Source organism: Bos grunniens, chromosome 20, assembly GCF_055505025.1.
Source record: "Bos grunniens cultivar Pamir isolate PY7600 chromosome 20, Bosgru_T2T1.0, whole genome shotgun sequence".
NCBI lineage: Eukaryota > Metazoa > Chordata > Mammalia > Artiodactyla > Bovidae > Bos > Bos grunniens.
Genome location: NC_141184.1, coordinates 71,802,837 through 71,819,811, shown reverse-complemented (window position 1 = coordinate 71,819,811; position 16,975 = coordinate 71,802,837). Strand labels below are relative to the sequence as shown.

The 16,975-nt window shown below is 50.1% G+C and overlaps 1 protein-coding gene and 2 pseudogenes across 1 annotated transcript in view; 1 reads left to right on the top strand and 2 right to left on the bottom strand.

Annotated features, from left to right (window-relative positions):
- The window catches only part of LOC147350649 (liprin-alpha-1-like), a 29,494-nt gene extending 23,244 nt beyond the window's left edge, over nucleotides 1-6,250 (top strand). Inside the window, exons 11-14 of the mRNA XM_086362314.1 lie at nucleotides 1,634-1,714; nucleotides 2,303-2,499; nucleotides 3,331-3,503; nucleotides 4,811-6,250. Of these exons, the coding sequence (XP_086218440.1) occupies nucleotides 1,634-1,714; nucleotides 2,303-2,499; nucleotides 3,331-3,503; nucleotides 4,811-4,866 (507 nt within the window). The 3' untranslated portion in view covers nucleotides 4,867-6,250. The remainder of the gene's footprint in view (nucleotides 1-1,633; nucleotides 1,715-2,302; nucleotides 2,500-3,330; nucleotides 3,504-4,810) is intronic.
- Nucleotides 6,251-8,698: 2,448 nt separating this feature from the next.
- On the bottom strand, nucleotides 8,699-9,523 carry LOC147350648 (uncharacterized; annotated as a pseudogene).
- A 3,498-nt stretch (nucleotides 9,524-13,021) lies between these two features.
- LOC147350647 (5S ribosomal RNA) lies at nucleotides 13,022-13,140 on the bottom strand (annotated as a pseudogene).
- Nucleotides 13,141-16,975: the final 3,835 nt, after the last annotated feature.

The window sequence follows — 16,975 nt, the reverse complement described above, 5'->3', positions numbered from 1 at the left end:
TTTATAATAGACATAGTATTATTTATTACTTTTAAAAATTTCTGTACTTATGTTTTTGGCCATGCTGCACAGCTTATGGGATCTTAGTTCCCCAAGCAGGGATCAGACCAGTGTCCCGGCAGTGAAAGTGCCAAGTCTTAACCTCTGGACCACCATGGAATTTCCGCTTAGTGTTTTCTTATAAGAAATGTCTGAATCAGAGCCATAGATGTTAGATTTGCGGGAAGCCAATTTAATGATGGTGGGTAGCAGTGTGCAGGAGACTCTGTGTGCCGGGCACGTGCTTTCCGAGTCTGTCACCTCAGCCCCAGGTGAGATCCAGATTGCTGCTATCCCCATTCAGCAGACATAGACACTGAGGCTTAGCGAGGCCGGGCACCCTGCCCAGGCTCTCACACCCAGCAGCATGGTGCAGACTGGTCTGATCAGAGCCTGGACACTTAAACGTGGTGCCGTCCAGCCACCTTTCCTCCAGAGGCTCTCGTGTCCATCACGGCATCCCTGATGGAGGGAGCATCAGGAGGGAGCTCTCTGCCTCTCCCCTCGGGTCACTTGGATGAGCCCCTGTTGTTGGAGTCCAGTGCCCCAAGGGATGGCCTTCCTTGTCCCTCTCCTGCTCCCAGCCCGCTGACCGAGCACTCCTGGGCCTTCCCGCAGGACTGGGGTGGCCGTGCTCCAGTTCAGGCAGCTCAGTGCACGGGAGCCCTTCTGCTGAGCACAGCAGAGCAGCGCCGTCCCCCTGGGGTTGGTGACCTGGGTGTGCTGCTCACCTGCTCTGTGGCCTGCTTTGCCCTCCTGTTCAGCGAGGACACGGCACTGCCCTTCCTAGCCACATGTTGCACCAGTGGGGCAGCTCCCATCCTGGGGGAGGGCACCAGGCGCAGACCCAGAGGCCTTCCTCACGAGGAGGCCCGGGGAAAGGTGCCGGCCTGGGCCCTGACTCTGAGGCAGGTGTTTGTCTCCACTGAGTCCGTAGTCAACCCAGGTGTGTCACTTCCCTGCTCTGTTCGTTGCTGTTTTCTGATTTTTATAAATGCTTATTTTAACTTGAATTTGAGATTGATCCGTGTTCAGTTCCATGTGGATAATTTCTAGCCTTTGTAGCCTTCTGTTGTCTGAGGGTTCTTGTTAGAGCTCAGGGGAGGGAGCCCAGTTTATCCAGCTGCTCTTAAATGAGTTCAGCTGTATTTTGCACTAAGTTACTTTGTTGTCACCAAGCTCCTGTGGGGCTGCACGGGATCAGTATTCTTTACAGAATCCCACCAAAAAGGCACAGGTTAGTTGGTCAAAACAACGCATTCATTGTTTGTAACAATACATGCCATGCATGTTTCCTAAAACCTCCCCTGGTTTAACCACACACCGAAATGTATCAGTGAGACCTGTTTGGACCCTGCAGGGTTAATCTGTTCCCACACTGTCTTTCCTTTCCTCACACCCAGGACCAGCGGAAACGCTGGGAGTGCAAGAGAGATCATCATCTTCTTCTTCTTTTTTTTTTTTTTTTTTAATTAGTTTATTTTTTAACTGAAAGATAATTGCTTTACAGAATTTTCTTTTCTGTCAAACCTCAGCATGAATCAGCCATAGGTACCCATATATCTCCTCCCTTTTGAACCTCCCACCACTCTAGGGTGATACAAGATCATCTCTTAGTGAAGACCTGGGGGTGCCTTATGGAAACCACTGTGAGCGAATGACACTCGAACTGCGTGTAAGTACTTCAGTGGGTAGTCCCCAGTCTGTATGTTACCGAGACATACGATCCAGGCACATGGTGTTCGCGTGGAGGGGTTAGGTACCTTTTCTGTGTTTCTCTTGTTGTCATGGGTTCCAGTAACCTGCATCATCACTACAAATGATCTTGGATGGTGGCACAAGCTGTGTCTTTTTCTCCTTCAAACAGAAAGGTCTGGACGGCTTTGCTGAGAGGTTTTGTACTCTAGCTGTGGTGCTTCTGAGCAGCATCTGGCGATGAGCACAGTCCTTTCATCAGGGCAGTTCATGCCTTGCAGGATTCAGGGTGCCAGCATCGCTCTGCTGTCCTGCCCTGCAGGGCCATCTGGTCGCTGGATTCCAGGGAGGGCCGAGGCCGGCTGCAGGGAGGCTCCCGTCCGGGGTCTCTGCACTCAGTCAGATGCTCTCGCTGCCCCATAGCCCCGCTTTTTTTGAACAAGACAGTCCTTTAAGATGGCATTAAGCTATAACAAGGGTTTTTTTGTACTTGGGGGAAAGCATAGCTAATAGATCTTCAAATAAGTTTCTGGTTATAATGTAAAGCCTGTGTGATTGCCTTTTTCAGAACAGTCTATTGTTAGCCAATTTGACACTTACCTCACTCCCTCAGCTGCCAGCTATACGGGAAGAGGTAGGAGATGACAAGACTGCCATCAAATGTGAAACCTCGACCCTCGCCTGGCCACGGTCGCTTCGGCTGGGCCGCCTGCGCACAGGGGCGCTGCGCACAGCCACCCATGAGGACCTCGGGGACGCCCACAAGTAAGTGACCTGTGTGTGCATCGTCAGTTTCAGGAGCCCTGCACCTCTTGTCTTGAAAGAGTTGTAAGGATGATTTTAAAGGAATACCACTGAGTTCGGTGCCTGTGTTTAGTGGTGAACTTCAGGTGCTGGGGAAGAAGAGCTCAGTGACCTCAGTGATTTTAGAAAACGTCCATCTCTACAGATTGTCTCCTGTGGGAGCTTTCTTCCTGCTCTGGGTAGAGGGCACGTTCCTGACGGTGACGGCCCCGTGCCTCTCGGGTTCACTCTTGAGGGTCCCTCCCTTTTCTGCAGGGGTCTCCTCTCAGGAGACCCTGTCCCCTCCTGTGACTGACACTGTCCTCATTCAGACCACCACTTGCTGAGCTCCCATCGTGAGCCAGGCAGCACTCGATGGGGGGCATGTGTGGTCACCTGACCAGCAGCCCTGCACGGTGACCATCGCTCTCCTGCCACGGCCGGGGACAGTTACCCTGTGGGAGGTGGGGGGAACTACCCAGAGCAGGGGAGCTCGTCTTCTCCTGGAGCGTCGTCACCTGCCGAGCAGCGACCCTAAGGGAGGGTCAGAGCGCCCTCTGCACCAGCTGGCCTGGAGTCAAGCCCTCCTCTCGGGAGAGCTCGAGGCAGAGAATCTCAGCTTCCCGGTGCGGTTGTCTGACACCGGGGGCCTGCATTGCTCGTGTGGAGTCTGGTTGGTGAAGGAGACTCCAACTGTCAGCTGCGAGGTTGAGGCGCGGGTGTTGCTGGGTGCCTGTTTCTATCAGTAGCTCTTGTGGAGGGGTGTGTGTTTGCACAAGGGTGCCAGTTAAAGGTCGTTTTCTCTCCCCGAAGCTCCACAAGCTCTCAGGACAGCCCCAGGAATAACCCCAGCAGCAGCACCAGCAGCCAGGGCTCGCTGCACAAAGCCCCAAAGAAGAAGGGCATCAAGTCCTCCATCAGCCGCTTGTTTCGCAAGAAGGAAAAGGGCCGGCCTGAACACCCCAGCAAGGAGGCGTTAGGACCAGGTGGGTGCTTCACCGTTCAGAGGGAGGAGGGCCTGCAGGCATCTCCCTTCTGTGTCTCCCCTGTCGTCCCCATGAGGCTCCTGTCAATCACGCTGGGGGTCCTCCTGGGAGCAGGAGTGGAGGAGGCGTCTGTCTTCTCAATGGGTCTGAGATGATCGGCTGAGTTAATGAGTGGATGGTTGGATGGATGGATGAATTAAGAGTGGGTGGATGGATTGATTAGTGAGTGGTGGATGGATGAACAGATGGCTCGCTGGATGGGTGGATGAACGGAGCATGGAATGAATAAAGCAGATGATTGTACTCCAGTGCTAGAAACATATTCTACGAAATTGAGTAGGAGCTGGGCGATGATTGTTTCATCCTAACAGTGACATGTGTTTGGAAACGGCCTAAGTGCTCCTCAGTGAGGGGTGAAGTACAATCTGTGGACACTCCACAAGGAACAGCCCGCCCTCCTTCCTGCCACCTTCCCCATCCCCAGGGGCTCATCAGGGGTGCTGCTCATGCCCCCCACCCCACCCCACAGCCACACAGGTCCTCCTGGGGTCCCCTCATCACACAGGGTTATCATCAGGCCCCCATATCACTCAGCTTCCTCTCCTTGAGGACAGCGTATGTTCCTGCCTCTTCAGCCACAAATGTGTTGAGTCTCGTTTGTGCTGGGTGTGGGATTTACAGGGGTAAGTAAAGCAGATGTGGTCTGGAGCACAGTTAAGTGACAAGAGAGAAAAAGGAGCAGATTATTAAATGCTATCCCTATTAGTAGTAAATACAATGCTGAGATGGATGGTGCATTGATTATGTACCAGATGCTGTGTGTGCCCCTTACCAAGCAGGTGCTGCCCCCTCCCGATTTACAGAGGAGGACACAGTGACAGTCACCTGGTTAGGGAGCGGTTAGGGCAGGTTCACACCCACGCAGTGGGACCAGAGACTTTGCCGAGCCCCAGCCACCTCTCTCGTGGATGAAACAGGAATGAGATGGCTCTATGGCCTGATGATTCAATGGACATGAGTTGGAGCAAACTCCAGGAGATAGTGAAGGACAGGAAAGCCTGGAGTGCTGCAATCCAAGGAGTGACAAGACTCGGACACAACTGAGTGACTGAACTAAAACCTGAGTGTGTGCTAACCTGTTTCAGTCGTGTCTGACTCTGCGACCCCAGGAACTGTAGCCCACTAGCTCCTCTGTCCATGGGATTCTTCAGGCAAGAAGACTGGAGTGGGTTGCCATGCTCTCTTCCAGGGCATCTTCTCAACCCAGGGATTGAACCCACATCTCTCATTATCTCTTGCATTGGCAGGCAGGATCTTTACCCCTAGCGCCACCTGGAAAGCCCCAGTGAATGCTGACAACTAGAAATGCAGAAAATGAGGGCTGCTCCTAAGTTAAACTGGAAGAGCAGCAAGCACAGGTTGTAAAGAGGAAAACACACGATGAGCGACAACAGCGCCAACAGAAACAAGGGATGCGTTCACCCACAGAAAGAAAGTGTCTGTGCCATTCGGAAGAGGAGCCCTCCAGCCCTTGGAGGGACAGTTGGAACCAGAATGAAAACCGAGGCCATGGTCAGCAGTGCCCACCACACGGCCTGGGTGGCGTGGTGTCACTCACCAGGCTTCCTGTATCCCCAGAGCTGCTGGCAGTAACATCTCTGAGTGCCAGGCCGGGCAGCATCCCCGAGTGAGCTAAGGCATCACTGCTCTCCTTCCAGTGCTGCTCCGGGGCCCTCTGTAGGTGGCCACCCTCATCCCCTAACCTGCCACTTGCTGGGGCCCAGCTGTCCCCCTGGAATCCTTTCAGCCCTTGAGCTTGGGTGTTCCCAGCCCTCTGCCACACCGGACTGGGACACAACTCAGGACTTGGGCTTGAGATATCAAGGAGACCGTGAATCTGGAAGGACACCACCCTGGGGCCTGTGAGAGAGCAGGAGAGCAAAGCCCCTGCGGGGAGGAAGCAGAGCTGGGGGAACGTGCCCACAGCCTCCACTGCCTCCTGCACAAGTGCCTTTTCTTTGTCTCTCCTTGACCTGAAACAAAGCCCAGCTGCTGCTGCTCCACAGGTGATTCCTAAAGATGCACCTCCTGCCAGAGCTATTGTCCTGCTGCTCTGGGGCTGCCTGAGTGTGCTCAGGAGTATCAGACAAGTAGGGCTGCCACACCTCATACTGGAGGTGGGGGGCCTGATACTGGGGAAGGGTCGGAGGTGGGGGGAGGGTTTGAGGGTCGGGGAGGGCCTGATGCTGGCCTAGGGCCGTGACGCTGGACTGGGGTCTGATGCTGGACTAGGGTCTGATGCTGGGGGAGGACCTGATGCTGGACTAGGGTGCATCATTTGGATCCCCGTCAAGGTTGCCCTCGGACACCCCACGCTGTGACCGATGGCGAGCCTCGACACCTGCACTTTGTTCCCACCCTTGGCCCGCTGCCCACACCTCAGCAGCAGAGGGGCCTTGTCCCCGCAGATGCTGAAGTGATGGAGCCTCTTGTCTCCGGAGCCAAGGGCATGAACACACTGTCGGTCGTCCTCTAGGGACACCTATGCTTCCGCCTTCTGGCCTTTCCATTGCATCCGTCCATTTCTCTTAACAGAATGTCCGTGTGATGACACGGGCTCCCATTACCAGCTCTGGTCTGTTCTCAGTGAGAGTACAGCTTACCCTCGGCACTCTTTATTGGCCCTGGGAAATTTTGCTTCAGTACTTTATTGAAAGAAAGCAATAAATAATACTATGATAAAAATAGTTCAAAAGTAGACTGTACATACTTTGTCACATATTCAGGAAGTTCACAAAAGATTAATAGGAAAATAGAATGATAACAATGAATTGTACAAGTAAATTAAAGGCAGAACCCACATGTAAAGAAACATGCTGTCTCTGTCTACCAAGATACCAGCTGCATAATAAATATCACACTGTGACCTGAACGCATCTCTTGCTGGCTTTTTTAATGTGCCGCTGAAAAAGTAAAAATTACATTTGCTACTTATACAATCCAGAATGGCTATGTCATCACAATCTAAAAATGTACGCCTAGGTCCATTCTTTAAACATGTTTACAATCATGTAAAAAGATGATTTCCATAAAAATAAGGCCTTTGTCAGAGCTACACTACCCTGTCTGTCTGGGAAGTGGTACCTTCACTGTCCAGCTCGATGGCTCTGCAGTGGGTGCAGGGCATCGAGATTGGTCCCCAAAGAGTCTCACCGGAGAGGAGGGATCCAGGTCCACAGAGACTGGGTTACAGGAGAGATTTTCAGTCTTCTTCTAGGCATCCTTTCAGTCCAAATTTCATTAGAAGCTCACATTTAACACCCAGTACTTTTAAATCACTTCACGCTGTGGACAAAAAGCATTTCTTGCTAGAAAAAGTACAGTTTAGGCCAGTCGTTAACATCCAACAACAATTGGTTGAAATTAAGTTTTCTTATTTCAGAGTGATTGTTGGAGAGCTTAGTTACATTCTGGAAGGATAATAAAGCACACCGTGTCATGATGATTTTACAATCGCAGGAAAACCCCTTCTCTCATGGTTTAACATTGAAAAATTAAACAAGAATAATTACAATAAATGCATCATTTACAAAAGCCCTGTGTTTGTTCATAGGATTTATACAGACAAGCACTACAGTACATTCATTTGAAAGACTGAAATCAGGTATCAGAACATGAAATTGATCTGAAAGGATATTCATAGCCTGAATATACAAGAAAAAGGAAGGAATTATATAAATGAAGTCATAAGTTTACATAAATATCAGAAACATTAAATTCTAAAATATTTTCTCTATGGTATTCATGAATTTTTCACTAATTAAAAACCCTGTAATATCTTCGGGTCCATGTAACAAGTATTAACAGAGTAAAGATTCCATCGAGTTCAAAATGTAGTCTTTGTTGTATACTGGATGCTGTATAAACATCTGGAGAATTCGTGCAGGTAAACTGGACACACACACACAGAAAAGTCAGTCCTGGGTTGGCAGGTGGTGCCCCAGCCCCTGCCCCTCCTGACACCCCCACCCCCACCCCATTTGGGGCTTCAGCTGCTTTGAGAATTCAGAGAAACATGGAGGACCAAGCAGATCAAGGAGAGAACTCTGTGGCTGACTTTATTCTGACATATAGCTAAAAGCTGCTGGTAAAAAAACCTCAAAAGCCCAATCCAGCTTTCTAGCTGAGATGTGAACAGGACAGAGCAGACAGCCTCCTGCCCTCAGAGTTGCTCGAGCAGGGCTGGGCCCCAGGGCCAGACCCACCAGAGGCCTACCCAGAGCAGCGCCTGCAAGGGAGGGTGGCCCCTTAGCAGCAGCCGAGCCCCAGATGCCGGTGCACCTCCGTGTGAAACACTGGCCTCCGTACGGAGAGGCCCAGGGCAGGGCAGCCTCGTGAACCCTGACGCTCTGGGCCCTGTTCCCTCCGAGAACGTGCACGCAGGGCATGGCCGGCAGCACTGGCGCTGTGGGAGGGATACCCATGCGTCCCTATGCGAGGGGCCTTGGCCATGCTCTGACCACTCCAGCGGCAGTGGGGCGCCAAGGTCACGTTCTCTGGTGTGAGGGTTCTCCCAGGCTAACCTCCAGAGACCCACTGACCCTCCACTCCCTGGGGCGTGGGCTCTGTGCCCCCGCAGGACCAGGCCGGCCTGTACTCACCCGGAAGCACATCAGGAGCAAGTCCTGACTGTAGCAGAATCCAGCCCCTGCATTCCCGCCACGCTGCCTGGTCCCATGAGCGCGGGAGGAAGGGTGCAAACACAGAGTGCGGTTAGTCGTGCAACGTCACATGGGGCACGAGGACACACAACGCACACCCGTAGCAGTGCCCACTCCTACTGAGGGTCTGGGGAAACTTCTAGAGGGTGGATGAGCCAGAGAGAGCGAGCCTGGGGGCTGCCACGTGGGGGTCCCTGCCACCCGGGGTGGGGGGAGGGCAGTCAATGGCACATTTGATGACGTAAATGTGATCATGGGGACAGATACTCCACGTCGGCAGCTGCCAGTCTCTCCTTAGACCTACGGATTCACAGAGCTCCACATTCACAGATTCCACACAGTCTATTGTTATTCAATTTTACACTTACCTCATTCCCTCAGCTGCCAGCTTTACGAGAAAGAGGTAGGAGATGACAAGACCACCATCAAATGTGAGCCCTCGAGATCAGAGGAGATCAGGCGCGTTCAGGGTGATATGGCCGTAGAAGGAGGCAGCTGCCGCCGGGCGCCCTAAAAGCCCTGCGCTGTGCCTCCCTTTCGCTCTGACCTGCCGGTCGGGCCAGCAGGCCGCACCTCACCATGGGGGTGTGCGCTGTACTTGAGCCGAACGACCCGCGACCAGACTCCGCCAGCCAATGCCGCCATGCCCCCGAACACTGCCACCCCGCGGCCAGCAAACGCCTGGCCAGGTTCGGCAGCCCGGAGGGCTTCCGGGACCCCCAGCGGCATGCCAGGCGTGCGTGCACACGGGGCCTGGGGGGTGGGCTGACGGGCGCGGAGGTCTTGGCGCCCTCCACCCCGGGCCTCTCCAGGCCCGGCCGCGCTCGGCGAGCCGGGCCTCCCTCGATCCCGTTCGCTGCCCAGGGCCATGCGGCCCGGAGGTGTCTGGCTTTTGGCCCCGCCGCCGCCCGACCCCCGCGGCCCTCGGGCCTCTGAGCCTCCTGTGGGCCTAGGCGCAGCCCAGCCAGGGCCCTGAGCGCCCATCCTGCCCGACACCTGCCCGGTGCCCAAACCCACCGGGAGCCACGGAGGCGCGGTCCACCCGAGCGCCTCAGCCCCGCCCCTTCGCCCTACCGAGGCCCCCACCTTTCCCCCACGCCGCCGGACAAGCACACAACCTTCCTGCGAGAGCAGACGAGTGACAGGCAGGCACACGGACAGACACACAGACAGTCGACAGCCCGCCGTCGCAACCTCATCAGCCAGAGCCATAGCACCTGTGAGAGGCCGGGGCCAGAGGAACGGACGGGCCGCCGGGTGTCAGGAGAGACAGAGGCAGAAAGAGATGAAAGTTCAGAGATAGACTCCAGGACTGTGAGAGGGAGATACAGATAGACAGACAGACAGACGCGTGTGCGCACACACACACACACACACACACACACACACACACACGGAGCCAGAGACAGAGGGAGACACAGAGCCAGCGACAGAGAGACAGCAAACAGGAGACAGGGGAGAGAGGATGGCATCGGATCTGAGACAGACACACTGGCACAGCCCGTGACGCACCTCAGAGGAAGGCCACGCGGAAGAAGCAGCTTCCCCAAGGGAGGGGGCGTCAGCTTTGGGCCGGGCCCGGCTGGACGCGGTGCCCTGGGGCTGGCGGTCACCCGTGGGGACCCCAAGACTTCCTTGAAGCCAAGGTCTCAAAGGTCCCCTTTGGCCTGGCTACCTAAGGCGAGACCCAGCCCCCACCCCCAGGCCAGAGGGTGAGTGTGTGAGAGTGTGTGTGAGTGTGTCGGTGGGTGAGGGTGGGGTCGGGTCGACTTGGGGCCGGGTGGATACCCAGAGTGGAGGGGGGAGGGTGTGGAGGCCGGGGGTTGGGAAGCTTGAGTGTCCTCTTGCTGTCTCTCTCTCCCTCTTTCTCCGTCTCCCTTACCTGTGGTTTCTAGCTCTTGACCTGTCTCGGCAGCAGGGTGTGTGTGTGTGTGTGTGTGTGTGTGCGTGTGTACCTCCAAACCCAAAGCAACTTTCTATGGAGACATAGTGAAGGGTAAATGCATTCTTACTCATCTGATATATCCTAAAACACTGGACATGTCTGGACTCAAACTTTCAGGGCCGCCTTCCTGCCACCTCTGGCAAGCATTGATGGTGCAACTGTAATCCTCTAACGGACCAAAAGTCCTGTACAAGTCCAGACATCTGCTCTGTACAGTCTCTTCCTACAGTACAGAAAAGTATAGAACAGAATGACACATTCTTTGTTAATTGTACAGATGAATCAGCTGCTATCTGCTGCCTAGTCAACATGGTCAACATGAGGGAGTCAAGCAAGAGTTTCAAATCTCTTGAATGTGGTCCTTGGAAATACTTCTGTTCTTAGTTGCTCAGTTGTGCCCAACTTTTATGCTACCCATGGACTGTGGCCAGTCAGGCTCCTCTGTCCGTGGCATTTCCCAGTCAAGAATACTGGAGTGGTTTGCCATTTCTTTCTCCAGGGGATCTTCCCGACCCAGGGATCAAACCTGAGTCTCCTGCAAGTGGATGCCTTCCCATCTGAGCCACAATACAACGAATTGCCTAGTCAAAATACAAAGAAAAGAGCTAGTGTTCTACTAAGTGGAAAGATGATTTAAGAAACGGAAGCTTTCCTTTGTTGGTATATTTGAATCTTTATTTAGTTTTATTTTATTTTTACGATTAAGGCTACTTGAACAAGGCAATGGAGAAACCCCAGAGTTGAAAAGCAATTGACTTTTTAAAAGAATCATGTGACAGGTGAAACTTTCTTCATTTTTTAGAGTTGGTTCAATGCAAAATCTTTATTCAATAAATATGACTCTTGTAAACTTTATTTCAAATCTCCACGATGAATCACTAAGGCATCAAGGAAGAAAGGAGTAGAGGTGGAGAAAAAAAGAGCAACCTTTCCCCTTGGCTCCATCTCAACCAGCTGCTTAGTTCCTTCATCTCATGGACTACGATCTGGGATAATCTTGTTTGTCTGATTTTTGTTTGGGGACCGTTTCTAGTCACAGGGCTAGAAACAGTGGAGGGGGTAAGCCCTTCTTTCCATTCCACATCAGACCCAGTGGGCAGTCCAGGCCCTGCCCACTGCATTGAGTCTGTAGCAACAGAATCACCAGTGATGCTGGTTAACAATGCATATTGCTGGAATCCACTCCATTCGCTACTGACTCTTTGAGGTGGTGGTCTGGAACCTATACCTGGAAACTTCCTTGATGATTCCAAATCACACCAAAGTCTGAGGACTATGGAAGATCTTCACATTTCTGGAAGAGCCACACACCTCCAGAAGGAACCACAAGACTTGCCTGAAATGGTAAAAGTATAAGTATTGTACTGAAAGTTGGAAGGTCTCCACCTTTGCTATGTAAGTAAAATGATCTTTCTTTGAAATGAAAATGGATAATACTAAAAATTCACATTGTTCTAGAGCATTAAATAAAAAAAAAACCCTGAATTATAGAAATCTGATGTATGAGTTCCTGGAAAGCAAGAACCTATATTTATTGATATGTCTTCATGCCTTAGATCGTGCCTTGAATATAGTGTGCACATCAACAGAAGAAAGAAAAGAACTGAATCGACAAAGATACAAAGAGATCAAAAGTGCTGAGCCAAGTGAAAAGTTGAGGCTTCCCAGAACTTTTCTGTCTTTCACACACTGAATAAATATTGAGCACCTACTATGAGCTAGTAGGCATGCAATATGTTTCTGGAAATAGAATGCTGAGAGAAGAAGAAACACAGTTCCTTCTTTCACTGAGACTAATCTAATGATAAATAACAGGCAGATACTTTGAGAACTTCTATAGGGGCCTCTTCCCTCACCAAAAACTGGGTGTCAGAGAAGGCTTTTCAGACTAATAATTGAGTTGAGATCCATAGGGTGAACCAACGTAAACCAGGGTTGAGATGCAGGAAGAATTTCAGGCAGGTAAAATAGCATCTTGGAAGGCCACGTGACAAGGGAACCTTAGTACATTCAAGAAATGAAAAATGCCCTATGGGATGGAACCAAAAGAGTGCAGAGGGCATTCCAGTGAAAAGAAATCAGAGAAGAAAGTGGGGACCAAGCAATGAAGGGATTTGGTCATATCTTCACTATGATGGGAAAATACAAGAGCAGTTGGAGCAGGGAGGTGATAGAATTGCATCTGCATTTTAAAAAGGTCATCTTGCTCCACATCACTCATGATTGGACAGACTCAACTCCAAACTACAATGAGGTTCCACTTCACATTAGTCAGAATGGTCCTCATGGAAAAGTCTGTAGATAACAAATGCTGGAGAGGATGTGGAGAAAAGGGAGCTCGCCTCCACCGTTAGTAGGAATGTGAGTTGGTAGAGCCACTATGGAAAAGAGTATGGAGGTTCCTGAAGGAACTAAAACTAGAAGTACCATATGATTCAGCAGTCCCACTCCCAGGCATATATCCACCAAAAGTATAACTGAATAAGATACATGCACCGTCTGTGCACATATATATCTGTGTGTGCGTGCGGGTGCGCGTGAGCTCGGGCGTTCGCCGGCGAGGATGGGGGTGGGGTGGGGTGGGGTGGGGCTGGGGCTGGGGCTGGGGCTGGGGCTGGTGCAGCCCCCCGGGATTGCCTGAGGCACGCCATGGGAGCCCCAGACGGAGACCCGCGGGACAGTCGTCTGGTTTCCTGGAAGCCAAATGCGGAGGGGCTCGCGGGCCGCGCGGAGGCAACCCAGGTCTGCAGCGGGAGTCAGTGCCCTGGCCACCCACCCCCAGGAGGGGCTGGGGCTGCGGGAGCCCAAGAGTTGGGACGTGGGGCGGGGGCTAAAGGAGAGGGAAGGCAAAGAGCCTACAGCACCCGGTATGCCCAGGCGGTCTCCCACCCAAGTACTAACCAGGCCCGACCCTGCTTAGCTTCCGAGATCAGATGAGATAGGGCGCGTTCAGGGTGCTATGGCCTTAGACCGAGGCTGCTGCCGCCCGGCGCCCTAAGAGCCCTGCGCTGCACCTCCGTTTCGCTCTGAACTGCCGGTCAGCCATTCCGTCTACAAGTAATTTTACTCCTTCCCCTTTCTCTCCCTGCTTTCTGAGAGTCTCTCTCCTTCCATACTTGATGGTGTAATGAATGGATGCCTTACATCATTTTCCCTCAACATTTTTTCTCTTTATTTTTACATTGATTTCTATGAATTCATCTTCAAGTTTATGGATTATTTCTGCTAGCATCTCAAATGTGCTGTTGAACCTATCAATTTTTCATTTCAATTATTTTAGTTTTCAAATCCAGAATTTGTTAGTTTCCTTAAAAAAAAAATAATTTGTAGCTCTTCATTGCGTCTCTCTGTTTGTTGACTTCGTATCATACTGTCATCTAATTCTTCAAACATGGTTCCATTATTTCATTTTGTAGTTATCATTATTTTGATATTTTATCTTTTGACCTTCATACTGAATTTATAAGTGATATACTTATATGAGTTATCAGTGGTATGTTATACAAATGCTTTACTCACCACCATTACAACATTAGAGTTTTCTGAGTTTAACTGTATACTTACCTGTCCCAGCAGGTTGATAAAGAGTCCAAGCCTAAAGCCCCTTTAAGGAGGAGGCAAGCTTGCTTTCTTTTTCACATTCTTTTGCCTAAGACAAGTAGGCATTGTAGGGAGCAGTATTTCAGGTTCAAGGACATTCCTCTTTTTGAGCTTTGGATGTATGTTATAGGAAAGGGTCTGGGCAAAACGCTCACATCCTTGAGATGTTTTTTGTCTATTCTCAGAGGCTAGTTGAGAAGTATATATGGCCCCACTTAAATTAGTGAGCCCCTTCTGATGTCTGTGTCAGAAGCTTTTTCTGTCACCTTCACTTTAAATAAAATATACACAAAGCTCTGAGTGACTGAGACTGTCTTTGGCCCCAGAGCAATATCTTCTTCTTAGACACCATGAATCCAGTGGTATCGGTCACTGTTGACTGCTAGGTTATCATCTTGGGGGCTTGTCCAAGATCTTCAAGACAAGGTAAGAACACTCAGAGTTGAGATTCTTTTGCTCTTTTACTGTGGTCTCTACTTTACTACGGAGAAGGCAATGGCACCCCACTCCAGTACTCTTGCCTGGAAAATCCCATGGGCGGAGGAGCCTGGTAGGCTGCAGTGCATGGGGTCGCTAAGAGTTGGACACGACTGAGTGACTTCACTTTCCCTTTTCACTTTCCTGCATTAGAGAAGGAAAGGGCAATCCACTACAGTACTCTTGCTTGGAGAACCCCAGGGGCGGGGGAGCCTGGTGGGCTGCCAACTCTGGGGTCTCACAGAGTCAGACACGACTGAAGCAACTTAGCAGCAGCAGCAGCAGCAGCTACTTTACTAAATCAGAAGCATGTGGACTGAATTTCTTTTCCCCAGTCAGCTTTTCCTGGTCCCTCTGACCATTTCATATCTGCTTGGGGAATTAAAGTTATTAACCTTGTGTGCCAGACTGTAGACTTTCAAGGGACTTGCAATCCATGCTGTTATTGTGCTTTTCTAGCAAGGCCCCCACTCCAAGTTTTACAGGACACTGCAGACAGGAGCACTTTAGGGAGCTAGCTGGAGCTCTAGCTCCAGGGACATCTCTCAGACTAGAAATCACCATCCTGATCCCACAGACACACAGGCAAGTTCTTGTCATGGCTATGCCTCTGGACTATATGGATTGAGGCATTGCTGGTGAGCATGAGATTCCTGAGGACACAGATTGGGACACCCCAGATTTGGGCAGATTGAAAGTGCATTGGGCTTCTTCCCTTAGTAACGCTAGCTCTTAGCAGAGCAGACGAAGCCCTCCAGTGGCTCTTGTCTCAACTCCTTAGGTATTCTTTTTGTACAGTCTGATGGACAGGAATAAAAAGGATGATGTTGGCACTCCATGAATATGAAGGATTAGTTTTTCCTCGCAGGCGGGCCCTCCATCGCCTCCTTTGTTATTAAATAGACTCGTGTGGCCACTCTCAGGAGGATGTCTTGGGTTTTCTGTTCATCCCTTTATGACTTGCCACTTATACTGTTACGAGGAATGTGCGCAGGTACACAGAAGTTGGGTGCTTCCCCTAGTGGTCTTGGCTCGGCAAGCATCCGGAAAACTACTCTGTTCCACCCCAGGTGGTGCCGGAATAAAAGGGAAATCAAACCAAGGTTTTAATGGTGAGGACCTGGACATCAATCTGGGATGCCATCAGGTCTAACCCTGGTGCATCTCCACCATGCCTGGGTGGTAGAACGAGGGGGGTTGGGAGTAGGACAACTTCACCTGTAAGAGACAGGTTAGCTCTGGCCAGGGAAGGAAGCTTAGGTGGAAAATCAGTCTCCAACCCCGTCTAGAGCAGGGGCAGACACCTCTGGTAGAAAAAAGCCATGGCACTGGGCACTGCTTTTTTCTCTCTTACAGATGGGGCCTAACAGTCCAGAACCACCCCCCTTGAATAATATCTTGAAAAACTGGGATAATTTTGATCCTCAAGGCCTAAAAATCCCTTATATATGGGGTTTCTTTGCTTTAAGAGAAGACCTCACCTGCCGAGAGAGATAATCCCTGCTGGGACATCTTATCGATCAGTCTACCCCTGTCATCAGAGCCCATCTGAGCACTCTCTGGTTTAAAGCTTAGCTATGAAGCTATGACTACATGAAGGAGAAATGACATTTTGAACCCTGAATGGCCATGTGTATTCTATAGACTCCGGAGAAAACTAGGTAAAATGGAATCTTTTTGAAATTGCAAAACTGGTTCTTTTTGCACATGTAATTACTAAAAGTTTGACTTGTGAAAATACTCTTTTGGGGAGCTCTGATCCTGCCTGAGAAACAGAAACATGCCTGGGGAAAAACCTGAGTTAACTCGTATCATGTCCTTGAGATACACAGCCCACTCTATCTGGGACTCCAGCCATGAGCTGGAACTCAAGCCAAGAAATTAAAAGGGACAAAGAGACATTTTAAATTTCAGGTGGAAAACTGTGAGGTTTCTGTCTGTGCAGATTTGTGTGTGTCTCGGTGTATGTCTCCATCCTTGGAAAAAATTGCTAAAGGCTAAGTGGTTCAATGAGCTCTAATTAATTGGCCTAAAGAGAAGTCAGTGCTTACAAATCAAACAATTCTAAATTCAAGAAAATTAAAGTAAATGAATTTGAGGCTTGTGTGATCTGGGAAATAATCATTACTGAACTGATACATGATATTGATGTTTGTTTATTGATCTAATTAACAGAGGCATTGTGAAGATACTTTTATAAATGATATAACTTTGGATGATTTATCCTTACCAATCTACAGAATGATGATGTAAAGTACAAGTCATGGTTTCTGAAGAAAAGTAAGATGTGTGTTTTTAATAAAAAGTAATAAGGAATGGAATTCCATTCTATTAAGGAAAAGCAAAGTAAGTCTAAACGTACAGGTGGCTGTCCTCTAAATGGACAAATGAAGTGATGAATACAGAAAGTGTAACCAGGTGTGTTGCAAGTGAAAGAAGAGTTTTGTGCATGCTACAAGTTTGTTAAGACATTAAACTGCCTTTGAAGTCTTATTGTTACTATGACTAAGTGAATAACTATTGTTTCACAGTGAATATAAGCTGTTACCAAACTGGAATTTGGTTTTCTCTCACTGATTAAAAGAACAAAGTTTTCTTGGAATGTGGCTTTTGAGAACAGACTACAGCACATATGAACAAAGCTCATTCTGCTTCTACAAAAGTTAACACGTCTTCAGGGAATTTAAAATGGATTATAAATGGCCATAAACCAAAGAGTTGGGGCTATG